General features: G+C 42.8%; 2 protein-coding genes across 2 annotated transcripts in view; one reads left to right on the top strand and one right to left on the bottom strand.

The window, feature by feature from the left end:
• The window catches only part of ZW10 (zw10 kinetochore protein), a 33,039-nt gene extending 22,100 nt beyond the window's left edge, over positions 1–10,939 (bottom strand). The window contains exons 1-8 of the mRNA XM_082682595.1: positions 10,827–10,939; positions 10,340–10,716; positions 7,869–8,003; positions 3,579–3,680; positions 3,304–3,381; positions 2,997–3,156; positions 1,572–1,724; positions 967–1,158 (exon numbers count right to left, since the gene is read on the bottom strand). Coding sequence (XP_082538721.1) covers positions 967–1,158; positions 1,572–1,724; positions 2,997–3,156; positions 3,304–3,381; positions 3,579–3,680; positions 7,869–8,003; positions 10,340–10,444 — 925 coding nt within the window. The 5' untranslated portion in view covers positions 10,445–10,716; positions 10,827–10,939. The remainder of the gene's footprint in view (positions 1–966; positions 1,159–1,571; positions 1,725–2,996; positions 3,157–3,303; positions 3,382–3,578; positions 3,681–7,868; positions 8,004–10,339; positions 10,717–10,826) is intronic.
• Positions 10,940–15,050: 4,111 nt separating this feature from the next.
• CLDN25 (claudin 25) lies at positions 15,051–16,226 on the top strand. Its single transcript, XM_082682596.1, has one exon. The coding sequence runs from the start codon at positions 15,158–15,160 to the stop codon at positions 15,842–15,844; it is 687 nt and encodes a 228-aa protein (XP_082538722.1). The 5' UTR covers positions 15,051–15,157; the 3' UTR covers positions 15,845–16,226.
• The last annotated feature ends 590 nt before the right edge of the window (positions 16,227–16,816 follow it).

The following is a 16,816-nucleotide window of genomic DNA, read 5'->3' on the forward strand; positions in this document are numbered from 1 at the left end:
TAAAACTAGAACCAATTCCTTCCTTTACACAGAAATTATTTTACGTAAATAAACTAAATGACTGCTAGGAAAGCATATAAACAACACCAGCATTTTTTAACTTTTTTCTACATCAAGAATGCTTAACTATTCAGTAAGACAACTGAGAAAAGCATAAAGAAGGTAGTCAAAATAAACAAATAAATATTTTTTAAAAAGAAGGTAAATCAAGTAACTAAAAAACAGTATTAAAACACAGAAAAACTTTAGTAGTATGACAACCGAAAAAATTATTCAAAGAAATATAGAAATTGGTTATTTCAATCATGAATATATAAAGATCTAAACCACAGCCTAAAATGGAATGTAATTTATTTATGTTAAATCTGGTTTGTTTCTATCAGATTAATGGAGATTTTCCTACTGAAATACATAGAACTTGGTTCAGGCCGCCTAGGGGGCTCAGATGGTTAAGCGTCTGACTCTTGATTTTGGCTTAGTCATGATCTCAGGGTTTTAAAATTGAGCCTGTACTGGGTTTGGAGCCTGCTTAAGATTCCCTCTTTCTCTCTTTCTGTCCCTCCCCCCACATCTCTCTTTGTCTCGCTCTCTAAAAAACAAACCAAAAAACAATACTTAGTTCATCTCTGCTTTTCCCATAATTAAAGCAAGAGTCCCAAAGTGTGATTTTACTAGAAGTCCGGTGAGAGAAGTATATCCTAAAATTCAACTAAATATTACAAATACAGAATCTGGGGTAGCACTGGTGACCCTATTTTCAATATAGGGAGGAGAATGAATGTAAAGCAGAGCAGGAAATAAGCAGGTGATAACTTTACTTCTTTGGCATCATTTACTCACCTCCAATTTCTCCAAACATCCTTATTAGGGGCATTTTTATCTACTTTAAAATAATGTTTACTTTTAAAAACAATATCCACTTTTCCCAGACATAAAAATAGAAAGCACAACCTGGGAGATACAGACCTAGAAGTTGTTTCTGGAGCATTTCCAGTACCAGTCTGATCTTCACAAAAACCTCAGTCGGTGACGGATGTTCCAAGTCAGTCATCACAGATTCAAAACGAAGAATAATGATGTTGGGCTGGCTTTCTATAATGGCATGAAGGGATGGGCAAGATGCCAGAGGCCTAAGGATATACTTCAGCAGCATCTGACCTGAAAAATTGTATGAACATTCATCACAAATCACTGGAACAAACTTAAAAAAAAGCAAGCATGCCCCCTCACCACCAAAAAAGATCTTTGAACCCAACCATAAAAATACATATCCTGTGACATCACACACCACTAATGAGTGTACAGATTTTTATTTAAATCATTTAAAAAGTCAAATTAAATAAATAGCAGTAGCTAGTTTATAAAAAGGAAAAAAGGAAAGTCAAGAAAGGATCCAAGCCCTTAATAAAAAGGGTAGTATTTATGAGAATTCCATCTGATGAATCTTAAGGTCAAACCCTAAGATCCACCATCAATATTATCTAGAGAATATTTTATAAATCTCCCTGTCATTCCTTTAATACTAAACATTCTGAGATGTCACAAAAATGAAACAAAGTAGTATGCCTTACCAAATGATTTAAGCTTCATTTGTAGCTCCCCAAGAATAGAAAATGCCAAGAGGACAGAACTGATCGGTGGTACAGGTGTCTTCTCTTCCTTCTGAGACTGTTCAATGCATAAATGAAGTTCTGTTTGCAGGCAAGATTCCAAGTTGCTGGTATCTAAGAAAAAGGAGGAAAACATCAGCTGTCTCAGCAATGCAAGTTATTTCCACTTCTACTCCTCAGAGCTCATTCTCTACTATGATTCCTAAATATGTGGTTTTATTACAATACACTTCTAATGTAATCAAATTTTAATTATGACGTACATGTCCTTGGCATCACTTTAAAACAGGAAATGACTGTATATTATATAGTCATATTCACAGAATGTGAATATTCATGTTGGTATACACAGAATCAAACTAGGTGCAAAAGCAAGACGTGCCTAATAAATGGCTTATTAAATAGGTATTGAACGGAGGTAAGGAATGACAAGTAAGGTCCTCGTTTCAATGAAGACCTCTTTTTAATGTTTCCTTGAGTACAGAGAAGTGTCTGCCTAGTAAGTTTAACAAGAAGGGTGTATTATAACAAAGAATTAACATGCCTGCTATCTTCTCTTAATTTTATTCTGCCTGCAAATAGAGTCCAAAATTGTCTAGATGACTTCCTTCGAAATACCTGAAATACATATGTGCGTGTGTGTCTATATACATACATGAATCTGAAGGCCTAAGTGGGAATGGGAAAGGGGTTGGAGGAGACTGAAAGAAACTAAATTTCAATACTAGAAAATATAACAGGGGTAATGACATGTTCTCTACATATATTCTTAGGGCTTTGCTATGTGTAAACAAGACATCAAAGGCTCACACCTAGCAGTGAGCAGAGAGCCCCAGAGCCAAGCAGCGTAAAGCAAAGCCAGGCCAAAGTAATTCTATTTTTTTCATCTTGCAAAGCACCCCGTATCTCGTGATTTTGCCACCGTTTTTTCCCCCAAGGACTGAGAAAAACTGAGAAAAACCCCTGTCTCACTGAGTCCCCTGCCTTCTTTCCTCACCAAGAGAGAAAACGGATGAACAGCTTTTCAAAGCTTCCTGGCCAAGGTAAATGGCAGGGATTGGGGCTGTTGGGAATGGGTGTACCTACAATGCAGTGAAAACTCTGTGTGGTCTTTAACTGCTACTGCCTCCTCCACCACACCCTCATCACGTGACTCCTAGCCACCCAATCATCTCCCCCTGCTATGCTCCTTCCTCCAGAAGGGAACAGAGAGAGACGGAAGGGAAGTAAAGCGAGGAGCTAGTCCTAACATGCATTCTGCTTAGCAGGAGAACTCAGTGCAGCGGAGACTGAGAAATCCACCAATATAAAATATTTAGAATACATTCAGAGGCCACACTGGTTCAGGCAGATTAAGCAAAGCAGTCCACCTGAGGTCAGCAGCACCTTTTGATGGTGGGAACTTCCACACAATCAGCTTCTGCCACTCTTCTCCAAGGTGATAAAGGATGTTCTGTTTCTGTATTGTGAGCTCCATGCTGAGAGATTTCAACATTTTTAAATCAAGGCATTTTCTGGATTTCAGTAACTTCAAGCATTTCTGTGCCTGGCAGTGAAATGGAGTCATCATTAGACATTCCATCTGGACTCAGGGTAAGGAGAAGGTATTGGTATAAAAGGAATACGTGGAACACAAAATTTACTAAAACCAAGAAAGTACTGATTGCTGGTACTGTGGAGAAACGTTCAGTACCTCTTCCAGACACTGAGCCGCAGTGACATACTTCTTCTCTGTTAATGCGCAATTGTATTCTTCAATAGCAGCAGAAAACTAAAACGATAAACACAACTATCAGGTATTTCATTTTATACATCCTATTATTTCAAGTCTGTCTGCTTGTTTGTTTTTAAAATACAAAAAAAATCTTAGAATCGGAGGTATACACATTTAATTATTAATCGGAGGCCAACTGGAAAAAATTACTTTCTCACCAGCAAAACACTCAAGTTTGAGTTGAGTTTACTGACCTGCTGCAGCTGCTTAAGCAAACTTAAGACAACGGAGTCTCTTTCCAACTGTTGCTTCAAGTCGGTAAATTCAGCTGTTGATACATGAAGATCCCGGCGAACCTAATTCACACATCAAAGGTAAGTACTCTTAAGTTATACTATATCCAAGAAATAAAACATTCAGAGCTAAGCAATAAGCTTTATTAGGTGAACATAATTCATACTGAAACTTAAAGGCTGGTCAGGATTGGAAATAACAATAAAAAAAAAAAATCACAGAATGCATTGGGAAGAGATCTTAAGCGGTTTGCTTAGTCCAAACCATTGCCCTACGCAGCAGTTCCCACTGCCATCAACATAACAGGCTCATGGCACCATCTAGCCTTAATTTGAACCGTATTTTTCACCAGAGAGCTCACCCACCTGGGTGACTAGAGGGGTATCCCCACCGGCAAGTGACAACTCATTCTACAGCTGATAGCTCTCACCATTAGAAAAATTTTGTGCTGAACCAGAATCCACCTCCCATTCTGTCCTGCCTTTACAGGTGCAAAGTCCCTTCTTTTCTGTATCTCTACCTCTTCCTAATTCATTTTTCATTCATGAAAGACACACTCGATACCCACTAGAGCAAGGCTCCTTCCTTCAGGTTTGAACATGCTGAAATTTCCTCCATCTTTGAGGAAAAACTCCCTCTACCTCAGCAACCCCATTTCTCAGTGGTTACCTTGTTTTTCTCCTCTCTCTCATGAACAAGCCTCTTGCAAGAGTGACTCATGTTCACTGTCTTTACCTTCTCAATTCTCATTCATCCTACAACTCACCGAGATCTGGTCTCTATCCCCACCATTTCAACAAAACTATTCCAAAATAGTGCCCCAAACACCAATCAATTCCTTGTTGCTAAATCCAAAGCAAACATCGTCAGTGTTTAACTATTTATGAGTACAGTTCTTTTCCTTCCCTTAGTTCCCTGAAATTATTCTCCACTGATTTTCCTCCTAGTTCTCTGGCCATTCATTTTCTTCATGGAACTTCATTTTCCCTCTGACCACTTCATACAGAATGACAATCCTCTCTCCCTGGCCCTCCTCCTACTCTGAACCACTGGTTCTCAAAAAATAATTGTATTTTTTCCCCCACTCCCATCTAGGGACATCTGGTAGTGTCTGGAGACGTTTAGGTTGTCACAACTGAGGGAGTTCTACTGGCATTTAGGGAGTACATACCAGAGATACTGTTAAATATTCCACAAGGCACAGGATAGCCCACCACAACAAAGAACTATCCAGCCCCAAATATCAGCAGTGCTGACGCTGGGAAACCCTGCGCTATACACCCTCTCTGGACAATCAGTGGCTTCCATTTCTAAAGACTCCTATCTCAAGTCCGCATCACCTTCCTAGGCTCCAAACATGTATGTGGATGGGTCATGTATAAATTGTCCACTAACAGCTGTTTTCCCGTTCCCCACAGTAATAGCACATGGCTATCCGACGAGACTCTCTCAGTGGAGCGTGACCATGTGTCTAAGATCTCACCAATGAAATACAAGCAGAAGTGATGTGCACCATTTCGAAGTCTGGGTCAAGCAAACAGATGTGCCTCCTCTGTGCCCTCTCTTTGTTCTTAACCTCTATACAAAACACCCAGTCTGCCCACTGCTCTGAGTAATAAACTGTCTTTCATCTCTCACCCAAGGAGTCTTATGTCTTCTAATGGCGTCCATGAAACTGCGGCAGGCTAACTAGCTAACCTGCAAGTAGATTAAAATCTCAGATCCCCTCACAGTTCTGGACTGTGTAGAATTGGCCTGGAGGCCCAGACTACTGCATTAAAAACCATTTGAGCCACTGCATTTCAAGGACTGCCTCTCCCTCACTCTCTCTCGTCTCGTTTCATTTCTTTTTGAAGCCTAGCCTTCATCTTTATACACTCCAACTGGGCAGCTCCATTTGGATATCTCACAGGCACCCCACAAAAACCTACTCCTTCTCAAGATTCTCTATTTCACTGAATCAGTGACCTTGTTCTCCATGATCCTTCACGCCCCACATCAAGTCCCAAAGATCCCACCTCTTAAATGTCACTAGGATTCATCCTCATCCTCTTCTCCATCCTCATGGCCACTGACCTTACAGCAGGCCCTGTTCTTTCTTCCCTGATCAGTTTAACTGCCTCCTAATGCTTTAACTGCCAGCTCATTTCCTTGTCTCATTCTCAAGTCCTTTCTTCAAGTTGCCAGCAGAATGGGATTCCTGAAATTCAAATCTGATGCCATCAAGATAATGTCCACAAGGTCCTTGCTTACCTTTCTAATCTTATCTCCTGTCCCTTCCCACCAAGCTCTCTAAACATGAGTCATATGGAACCCTCGCCCCTCTCTGAGCCCCTCTCTGAAAGCGTCATCTCTCCATTCCATCTATGTCTCTGTAACGCTGTCCCCAGTGTCCACCTAAAACGCTCTTCCTTCCTCTTTGCCTAACTACCTATCACTTGAGGTTTTGGTCTGATGCTATTTCCTACAGGAAGCCAAGCTCAGCTATATTTTCTATTTGAATTATTCCTATTTAATGGATATCATACTATTTTAGTCATCTACATTAGGCATGAGATTCACACTTCGAAATTAAAAAAAACCATCATTACTGTTCAGTAACCAGCACAGTATTTGGTGCCTTGCAGATGTTCAGTAAGCATACCAAATGACTGAGTGACTCTATAATATCTACCTATTAAATCTCATTTTCAGTCTCCAGCCCTAAGTTTCAATCTTACTAAGGCTAAACGCCCTCAGTTTCTTTCACCATTCTTCCGATGACAAAATGTTTAAGTATGGACCTTCTCATTTAGACCAGGCACTTTTCAAAATGCAACCACCGGAACTGAATAAATTTCACCAACCATAATCTGGTCAGCTAAAGGTATAGACATGACTCTCTTGTTCCAGACACTGCATTTCTAATAGTACAGTCTAAGACTGACTATTGACTCACAGATCAAACAATCAACTAATTACAAATATACTTTGAAAATATTATTTGAACTGTGCCAGAATTGTAGAGGAACAAATTTGTTTTTATTAAAACCTTGAATCAGAATGATTGATGAACTGGCTGTTAAACAGATTTTCTAGGTACCTAGAAATCCCCATTTGTGCCTGAAGTTTTATACAGAACTTCTGAAAAACGTATCTACTAACTTTCCTTCTTTAGTAAATCACATAGAGAGAAAAGACTTGGGTGTCTTTCCTTAAGGACTTTGAAAACATTTCACCATCTTGATCTGAGATAACAATGAGCCCTGCCCAATAATTTAACAAGATAGAGAAGGCCTCTAAGATTATGCCTGTTTAAACCTCTAATATCACTGCTTTCCTTGCTTCAAATGACTATGTCTCCTAAAAGTAAAAAACAGGAAAAAAAATTCCAGGTGAAATAATACATGTGAAAAATGTTTTTAAGATTACAATGTGATGGGGGCGCCTGGGTGGCTCAGTGGGTTAAAGCCTCTGCCTTCCGCTCAGGTCATGATCCCAGAGTCCTGGGATCTAGCCCCACATCGGGTTCTCTGCTCAGCAGGGAACCTGCTTCCCTTCCTCTCTCTCTGCCTGCCTCTCTACCTACCTGTGATCTCTGTCTGTCAAATAAATAAATAAAATCTTAAAAAAAAAATTACAAAGTCACAATTTTTGTTTCCAGAGGCTTGTTTTTGTGATGGCAGCACTCCAGCAAACACGGTAACCATTTCTAAACCCCACCAGACTTTGCCTAAGAAGCAGAGCAAGCACTGACCCAACACAGTGACATGATACAAGACAGGCAAGGATTCTTTGTGTGTCCAGATAAAGAGGCTCAATGACAAGCAGTAGAGTGGCTGTAATTGGCAAATCAAGCCAATTTTCCAGGAGTAGGCCAAGATTATGCTGAGTCTGGAAAGTGTGGAGGCCAGCCATAGATATAAGAGAATGCTAGCCATTAAGAGATGCAAACATTTTAAACTAAGAGACAAGAAAAGGCCAGATGATTCAGCTTTATTTTGAAGACTGTAAAATTCTAAGATTATTTTTTTAATTTACAAAGTGCTATTCAAATGCAAAGTTTTGTTATGAAAATTGTTTATAGTTATAGAAAATATTTCTATTTTAAAATTGAAAGTTACTCTAAAGTTATCTAATGCAACTTCCAATGTCCAATAAGGAAGGAAAGTGAGGTCTTAAAAACTTACACACAGAGTTGAAATGTCTTAGGACTCAAGAAGCTGAACTACCACCCTACAAACCTAACCAATATAATGAACCATTTTTACCTCACTCTCTATCCTGGATTTCAGCAGGTCAATGTCCTCAGATAGCTTATCCACTTGGGTAACCAGGTCCTGGGCACTCTGCATGCTGGGCAGGAATTCACTATACTTCTTGCTGATCATAGTGCACACCTCACCCTATAAAATAAGACAGAAGAATTACAGTGGGATGAGTAGAGACCTCTATTAAAAATATTCAGCTCGGGCGCCTGGGTAGCTCAGTGGGTTAAAGCCACTGCCTTCGGCTCAGGTCATGGTCTCAGGATCCTGGGATCGAGTCCCACATCGGGCTCTCTGCTCAGCAGGGAGCCTGCTTCCTCTCTCTCTGCCTGCCTCTCTGACTACCTGTGATCTCTGTCTGTCAAATAAATAAATAAAATCTTAAAAAAAAAAAAATATTCAGCTCATCTTTCATAAGGAATCCTCCATGTTGGAGCCTTCTTGCCAGTTACCCACACCCCTTTACTTTTCCTCCATGCCAGTGGGTTTCTTTGAAAAACACATTCCTCCCACCCCTAAGGATCTTGCTTGTAACATTATTACGATGCAAGAAGACAATGATCACCAAATTCCACCAGTCCCCAAAAGTTATACAAATGCTGGAAAAGAAAAGGGGAAGCCAGAAGTTCTCATAATAAACTAGATTAGCTCTGACTATAGCCACCAACTTTAATCATATAGCTACTAGAAAAAGCAAATGGATAAATTAAATCCACAATCTGTATACTTCAGTTCATGAATTTCTATTTTCTTGCTTATAAAATTTTAAGGCCTAATCCTAAAACTCTAACTTAATTTGAGCTTCATCAATAAACAAATTATTGAATACTTTGCACTGAATGCTTTGGAAAATACCAGAAAAAAAATTATGCCTGCCCACATATAAGTTATTTTAAGCAGGAAAAATACTATACACTTAAGTAACCAGAATATAAAAATGTAATATAGGAAAAGAGTTAATGTCCTTCAGAAACACAAATGAGAAAGAGATCACCTCTGCTTGAGGGAAAAATGGATATACTTTTCATGCACAAAACTACGTTTGAGATAGGACTTAAAAAATGGGTAGATGGGGCACCTGGGTGGCTCAGATGGTTAAGCATCTGCCTTTGGCTCAGGTCATGATCTCTAGGTCCTATATTGAGCCCCTCTTCGGGCTCCCAGCTCAACAGGGAGTCTGCTTCTCCCTCTCCTTTTGCCTCACCCTCTGCTTGCTCTCTCTCTCTCTCTCAAATGAGTAAATAAAATCTTAAAAAAAAAATGGGTAGAAACACTATATGTAAAGATGAAAAACACTATAGGTAACACTATAGGTAAAGATGAAAAAATGGCCACATAAGCAAAATCTGGGAAACAGGAAAAATACTGGGTCTGCTTGGAGCATAGAAAGTAATTGTCCGTTGGCTGAAGATCCTTGGTGAAGGAAACCCAGTGGAAGGAAAGCTAGGTCCAGAACAGTAAGAGCCTTGAGTGCCATGCTAAGGTCGCTCACTGGTCTTTCCACCATATAAAAAGTGTTGAAAAACCCTAAACCCATGTTAAAGGAGAGATGGAGGTAACATGACTACTTACAAGTCAGGAAACCATTTTTGTAAAATCAGGGGTTGTCAGGAAGACCTACTTCTTGTGCCTTTATGACAGGGTTGCCAAACTTGCTCCCTGAAATCCAGACTTAACGCCAGACTTCAGTCCTAAACGAACCTTTCACAACTTCCAGACTTAAATCCAAACTTAAACACTCAACTTTAAATGAAAGCCACAAAGATGTGAACAAATACTGGCAAGGGAAGGATACCAATACAGAGTGAAACTGTGAATGGAGATGTGCTTTGGGGGTTTGTATCAATCGCAAGGCAGCGGGGTCCACCGAAGCGTTTTTTGTATGTTTTACAACACTCAGACCAGCCTCAAAGGACTTGGGGACAAAGACCAGAGTTTCATACACACGTTGACAGGCTGGAACAACAAAAATTTCAGAGGGAAGGACGGTACAATTCTCCCAGCTATTTTATTCACCGGCAAATGGCATAAAAAGGAGTGGGCGGGGGAGATAAACACAAATCAGGGAGGTGGTCCTGTCCGCATTTCTCTTCTCACCTGCAACCTCCCCGGACACCTCCGGGCTTCCGGTCCCACCTCCCCTGCTGGTTTCCTCAGTCTTGCCGCAAAGCCCCCGACCCGACCGATCCCCACCCTAACCCCAGAGCCCAGCACTCCCGGGCCACCGCCTCCTCCTCCCCTAGGCTCCAGGCCTCCGCGCCTCCTTACTCCCCAACTCCTGCCGGGGCTCCCCTCCGTGCCCCTCCCCAATCCCCACACCTGCCGGCCCCCCTACTTCACATTTTCCCCCTCAGCCCCTACACCTGACTCTGCTCATCACCCCTCTCCCTGCCCTTAGCCCCCACTCCTTGCCCCGTCCCCCCAAACGGACCCGGCGTCCCTTTTCAGTCAGCCTCCCGCTGCCCGGCCTTCACCTTGATCTCCTCCACCCGCCGGGTCAGGCGGCTGATCCGAGTGCCCAAATCCTCCTTCTCCAGCCTCCCCGAGTGTGCCAGAACCTCCGTCACGAAAGAAGCCATCGCCACGACAGGAACCAACACCGACGGGGTCCCTATCCAGCGGCCAGCGCGGCAGCCCCAGTCCCGCCGGCGGGATTGGCGCGCGGCCTGCCGGGAAACTGAGCCTCGCGGGGCCCAGACTGTGGCTCTGAAGGCGAGGCCGCACTACAACTCCCAGCAGGCACCGGGACCGTCCTAGGTTGGAATTCCACGGTGTCCCTTAGCTGGCAAACTGGGTAGACGCGTTTCTTTCCCTGGCTGTTTTCAAATAGTTTCTTCCCGCCTGTTTTTCGCTAGAAGAAATGAAATGTTTTTACTTAAAAACCAGTCCTAAATGAACCTTTCTCAACTTCAAAACGCTTAACTCTGAAATTTATCGAGCCGGAATACCGGAGGAACCCACCTTTATCTTTTTTCGTTAATTATTCACCCTTAAGGGCCGCAGCTGCCAGCAGAGTCTATACGAATAGAGCCCTCTGGAGTTGTGCAAACGACGTCGCATTACCTCATAAAAAAGTCTGCCTAAATTGCCCTCCTTTTATGTTGCATAGTTTACAATGCAATCTATGGACATATATTACATTGCGTACAACTATGTGCATCTATTACATACATACTACATCTGTGTAACAAATGCACGTGTTTCTTCTATGTAATACATTACATATTTATAAATATATTTTTTAAAGATTTCATTTACTTATTGGAGAAAGAGTGCACTGGTGAGCACAGAGGAAGAGGAGAAGCAGACTCCCTGCTGAGTAGAGAGCCTGACCGGGGCTTGATCCCAGGACCCTAAGATCATGACCTGAGCTGAAGGCAAATGCTGAACCAACAGAGCCACCCAGGCGCCCCCATTACATATTTATATTGTTTATATGACTTAAGTATAAATAACATTAGAACTGTGTAGACTAGGGGCGCCTGGGTGGCTCAGTGGTTTGGGCTGCTGCCTTCCACTCGGGTCATGATCTCAGGGTCCTGGGATCGAGCCCCGCATTGGGCTCTCTGCTCCTCAGGAAGCCTGCTTCCCTCTTTCTCTCTCTCTCTCTCTCTGCCTACCTCTCTGCCTACTTGTGATCTCTGTCTGTCAAATAAATAAATAAAATCTTTAAAAAAAAAAAAAAAGAACTGTGTAGACTAGAGCAAAAGACTTTTTATTTATTTGACAGACAGCGATCACAAGTAAGCAGAGAGGCAGGCAGAGAGAGGAAGGGAAGCAGGCTCCCTGCTGAGCAGAGAGCCCCATGTGGGGCTCAATCCCAGGATCCTGGGATCATGACCTGAGCTGAAGGCAGAGGCTTAACCCACTGAGCCACCCAGGCGCCCCAAGATATTTAACACTTTCTATCAGAGGTTACAAATCAACATTATCTGAAGTTTTTAAAAAATTGATCCATATTGAAAGATGTTCATTATATACCATGTAGAGGATGATTTTTTAAAAAATAAATAGATATAGATACATATATAGAGATAAAGGGTATACACCAAATTATCTGAGTGGCAAACTTATGATATTTTTTTTCTCTTTTTTGCCCTGTTTTCCTATTTTTCTGTCATAAACATGTACTGCTTTGATTAAAATGTCATCTCTGATTTTTAAAAAAGTATCTGGTGAGAGTTGACCCCAGATAGATGCTGACCCTAAAGTCCTTGTCAATTTTAGGTGTCTGTAGGACTATCTGCTTATCCCATTGAGCCAAGGGCAGCTTTCTGTGACACAAGCAAAGGAAATGAAACAGGGGTTGAGACAGGAAGCACAAAGGACAGCCATAACATGCTGGAAAGGCATCCCTCCCTAGAAAACCAAATTAGTTTCTGATCAGTAGACCTGTCAGCCACACTTTGAATTCTAAATGCTATGACTACTACATGCCCAGTGAGAAAGAAGGACCTGCAGGGGACATTCCTGAAAACTTACATTCTATTTAACTACATATGGCAGACATTGGGCTAGGCTGGAAATCCAAAATATGTGAATAAATAATCCCAGGAAATATGATCATTGCCATCTTGAAGGTAAATGAGAGATCAGTCCAGATTTTGGGGGGGCCTAAATCTTACCCAGTTGCTGGGATGGGGAAGACTCTTTAAGGAAAAGTATATAAAATAAATTCAAAGTTAGGTGCAGGCCTAAGAAGGGACCTGTGCGAGTAACAGGCCCAGAAGCTAAGTCAACTCTGAGGAAGATACAAAGGGCAGAGGAAATAATGGAGTAGGCTGTCCGGCAGTCTGATTGACCCAGAAAAGTTTCATAGTAAGAAGGAATCTGAACTGAGAATGGAAGGAGGTACCACTTTGAGGTTGAGGTTCTGGGATCTTCTCCAGGAAACCAATCCATGGGTCAGACCCACAGAGGCAACTGCAGAGCTTTGCCTCTCCCTGGGCAGAGAGGCCATTGGATAGGCTGCAGACAGTCCGTCGCGTTTGCAGGCAAAGGCCAGGAAGAGCCAGAGTTAGACTGAGGAAGGAGAAGAAAGAACATAGAGAATGGAGTGGAGTTGCTACATACACACAGTGCATGCAAGCGTGAATGAATATCTGCATAAATGAAAAAAATTAATAAGATGAATGCATTCTCTTTTCCCTCACTAACCTGACCTCCCCCATGGTTCACACTTATCATGATTTATATGTCTCCCAACTCACAGATTTTCACAAATTGTCAAGAAACAGTCCTGAATGGGGGGGAGGGGGCACTGGGTGGCTCAGTCAGTTAAGCTTTCTACTCTTGATTTCAGCTCTGGTCATGATTTCAGGGTAATGGGATCGAGTCCTGAGTCAGGCTCTGCGCTCACCGAGGAGTCTGCTTAAGGTTCTCTCTCTCTCTCTCCCCCTTTCTCCTTCCTCCACCATGTCTACACTCTCTCTCAAATAAATAAATAAATTTTTTAAAAGATTTTATTTATCTTTAAGAGAGAGAGAGAGAGAGCACAAGCCAGGGGAGGAGCAGAGGGAGAGGCAGAAGCAGGATGTCCGCTGATGCAGGGCTCAATTCCAGGACCCTAGGATCATGAGTGGAGCTGAAGGCAGACAGTTAACTGAGCCACCCAGGTGCCCAGATAAATTAATCTTGAAAGAAGGAAGGAAGGGAAAAGAAAGGGCTCTGAAGAAAAAGCAAGGTAATAAGGATAATTCTTCCTGACCTCAGAGCTCATACACCTGTAGCATGCCTGTGTTCAAGAAGGAAAATGTCAAATACAAACCTGAATGAATAAAATGCAAGCAGACAGCATTTCCAGGGAAGCATACTATTTTGCCATTGTGTTGATTAGCAAGAGCTAGATCTGTTGCTTACCAGCTGGGGGACCCCGGCATGTTACCTAACATGCATCTCACAGCAGTGGGGTGAAAATTTAATAAGGATAAAGTATCTGGTCAAAAGTCTGGCATTTAGCCATACTCAGTAAATGCAAATTATTTCCGTTGCTGTCAGAACCTGCCTTTTGGCTGCAGCAACACATAGGAACGGAAGTTGGCATGAGTAAGTACCACCTCTTACAGCTACTGTCCTACAGCAGCGGGAGCTTGGTGGCAGCTGGGGGGGGGGTGCATGTGCGGGGGGCACATCCCTCCTGGCAGATTCTGGTCTGGATTGCTTCCTTGGATGGGGCATTTTCCATTTGTTTCCTGCTTACAAAAATATTAACTGATACACTTACAAAATGTATAAAATATATAGATAATCACAAATAAGGAAATAAAAACTATCCATAATCCTTCCACTAAAACAACCACGATTAACATTTTGTGGCATGTGATACGTAGATAAAGACATACACTCTTTTTTAAAAGTGAAATTGTGCTCTCCATGCTCTATACACTGATTGGTCACTTGCCTGTCTCACTTAACGATGAATCAAAAATATTTTTCACGTCACTGAAATTCTTTCTACATCACTTTAAAATGGCTGCCCAGTACTAACCAATATTTCAAATGGGCATTTTCATAATCTTTGTATATATTCACCATAAATTAGGGTCAGTTCCTGCAGGTAAGGTGCTGGGTCAAAGTAAATGCATATTTAGAAGTATGAAATATGAGGGATGCCTGGGTGGCTCAGTGGGTTAAGCATCTGACTCTTGGTTTCAGTTCAGGTCATGCTCTCAGGGTCCTGGGACGAAGCCCCATATGTGCCTCCATGCTCAGCGGGGGGTCTACGTAAAGATATCTTTCCCTCCCCATCTGCCCCTCCTCCCTCTCTCTCGTTCTCTCTCTCCCAAATAAATAAATCTTAAAAAAAAAATTAAAGTATGAAATATGAAGTCGTGTTACCCTCCAGAAAGATTACACCAATGTATATTTCCAGAACACCATTCTCATCAACTGGGAAGTGATTTTACTTTCAAGTTTATGAATTTACTCATCAAAATAGATATTGATAGTCTACTGTCTGGTTGGGGTTTTTTTGGAGTTTGGGGGTTCTTTGGTTTTATTTTGTTTTGGTTTGGGGTTTTTTTGGTTTTGTTTTGTTGTTGTTGTTGTTTCTTTTTTTTTTTTTTGCCTCTCAGGAGGCCCTCCCCCAGAACCCACGCCCACATCTGATCTTGGGCACACCCCCCTAAACCCAACCTTGCCAAGTTCCTAGCACCTGCCTCAGCTGCTGCCTAAAAACTGAAACAAGAGCCCTCAATGAAAGATCTTCCACTGGGCCACCCCCAAAGTACACCCCGCTAACCCGTCACCAAGCCATCTGTCATTTGCTTTCTGCCTCTGTAGCGGGAGCAGCCATGGCCTGGAGTCTCCGCGGGAAAGCCCAGCTTGGAGGACTGCTCCTCTCTCTCCTTGGCTGGGTCTGCTCCTGTGTCGCCACCATCCTACCGCAGTGGAAGACTCTCAGTCTGGACCTGAACGAAATGGAGACCTGGGTCATGGGACTTTGGGAGGTCTGCGTGAATCAGGAGGAAGTTGCCGTGTGCAAGGCCTTTGAGTCCTTCTTGTCTCTGCCCCAGGAACTCCAGGTATCCCGCGTCCTGATGGCAGCCTCCCACGGGCTGGGGCTACTGGGGCTTCTGCTCTCTGGCTTCGGGTCCGAATGCTTCCAGTTGCACAGGATCAGATGGGTATTTAAAAGACGGCTTTGTCTCCTGGGAGGGACTCTGGAAGCATCAGCTGCAGCCACTACCCTCCTCCCAGTCTCTTGGGTGGCCTACACCACCGTCCAAGACTTCTGGGATAATAGCATCCCTGAGATTGTGCCTCGCTGGGAGTTTGGAGATGCCCTCTACCTGGGCTGGGCTGCTGGGATTTTCCTGGCCCTCGGTGGGTTAGTCCTCATCTTCTCAGTGTGTCTGGGAAAGGAAGATGTGCCCTCCCTCCAGATGGCTGGCCCTACAGCCCCACCATTCTATGCCCCAGCGGACGAGTCCAGTGCCTCCTTCTATCTAACACCAAGACCCAGGAACCTATTCATCTAGGAACTGCTCCTGCCAAGGAACATGTGGAATAAAGGAATGTCGGTAGAATCTTTTCTCTTCCTTATCCTCTGCCACTCTACATTTAGTTGCCTCACATGGGGGTGGTAGTCACTGTCCCATTGGTTAAGGATTTGACTATCTTGGTGATATGGTGATCCATAATTTTGGAATAAAAAATCAAGGCACAGGGCACCTGGATTGCTCAGTCGGTTAAGCGTCTGCCTTCGGCTCAGGTCATGATCCCAGGGTCCTGGGATCGAGCCACACATTAGGGTCCTGCTCAGCGGAGAGCCTGCTTTTCCCTCTGCCTCTGCCTGCCTCTCTGTCTGCTTGTGCTCTCTATCTCTCTGTCAAATAAATAAAATCTTTTTTAAAAAATCAAGGCAGAATTTCTAATGAACATGTTTTTCTGACTTAGATTTTACTTGTTTTTAAATGCTTTTAAACTCATAACATTAATTATATACTCCATTCATTACTAAATATATTGCAAAATTACAACTATCATAGGAAATCTAGTGTGAATAGCCACTATAGATATGAATGGAAATGCTGTGGGGTGCCTGGGTGGCTCAGTCAGTTAAGCATCTGCCTTTGGCTCAAGTCATGATCTTGGGGTCCTGGGATAGAGCCTGTGTCAGGCTCCCAGCTCAATGGGGAGTCTGCTTCTCCCTCTCCCTCTGGCCCTCCCTCCACTCACAATTGTGTCCAGGCTCTCTCTCTCTCTTTCAAATAAATAAAAACCAGGGCACCTGGGTGGCTCAGTGGGTTAAAGCCTCTGCCTTCAGCTCAGGTCATAATCTCAAAGTCCTGGGATCGAGCCCCACATTGGGCTCTCTGCTCTGCGGGGAGCCTGCTTCCCCCTCTCTCTCTCTGCCTGCCTCTCTGCCTACTTGTGATCTCTCTCTCTGTCAAGTGAATAAATAAAATCTTAAAAAAAAAATAAAAATCTTTTTAAAAAGGAAAAAAAAT

The sequence above is a fragment of the Mustela nivalis genome, assembly GCF_964662115.1.
Source record: "Mustela nivalis genome assembly, chromosome: 9".
In the NCBI taxonomy this organism is placed as follows: Eukaryota; Metazoa; Chordata; class Mammalia; order Carnivora; family Mustelidae; genus Mustela; species Mustela nivalis.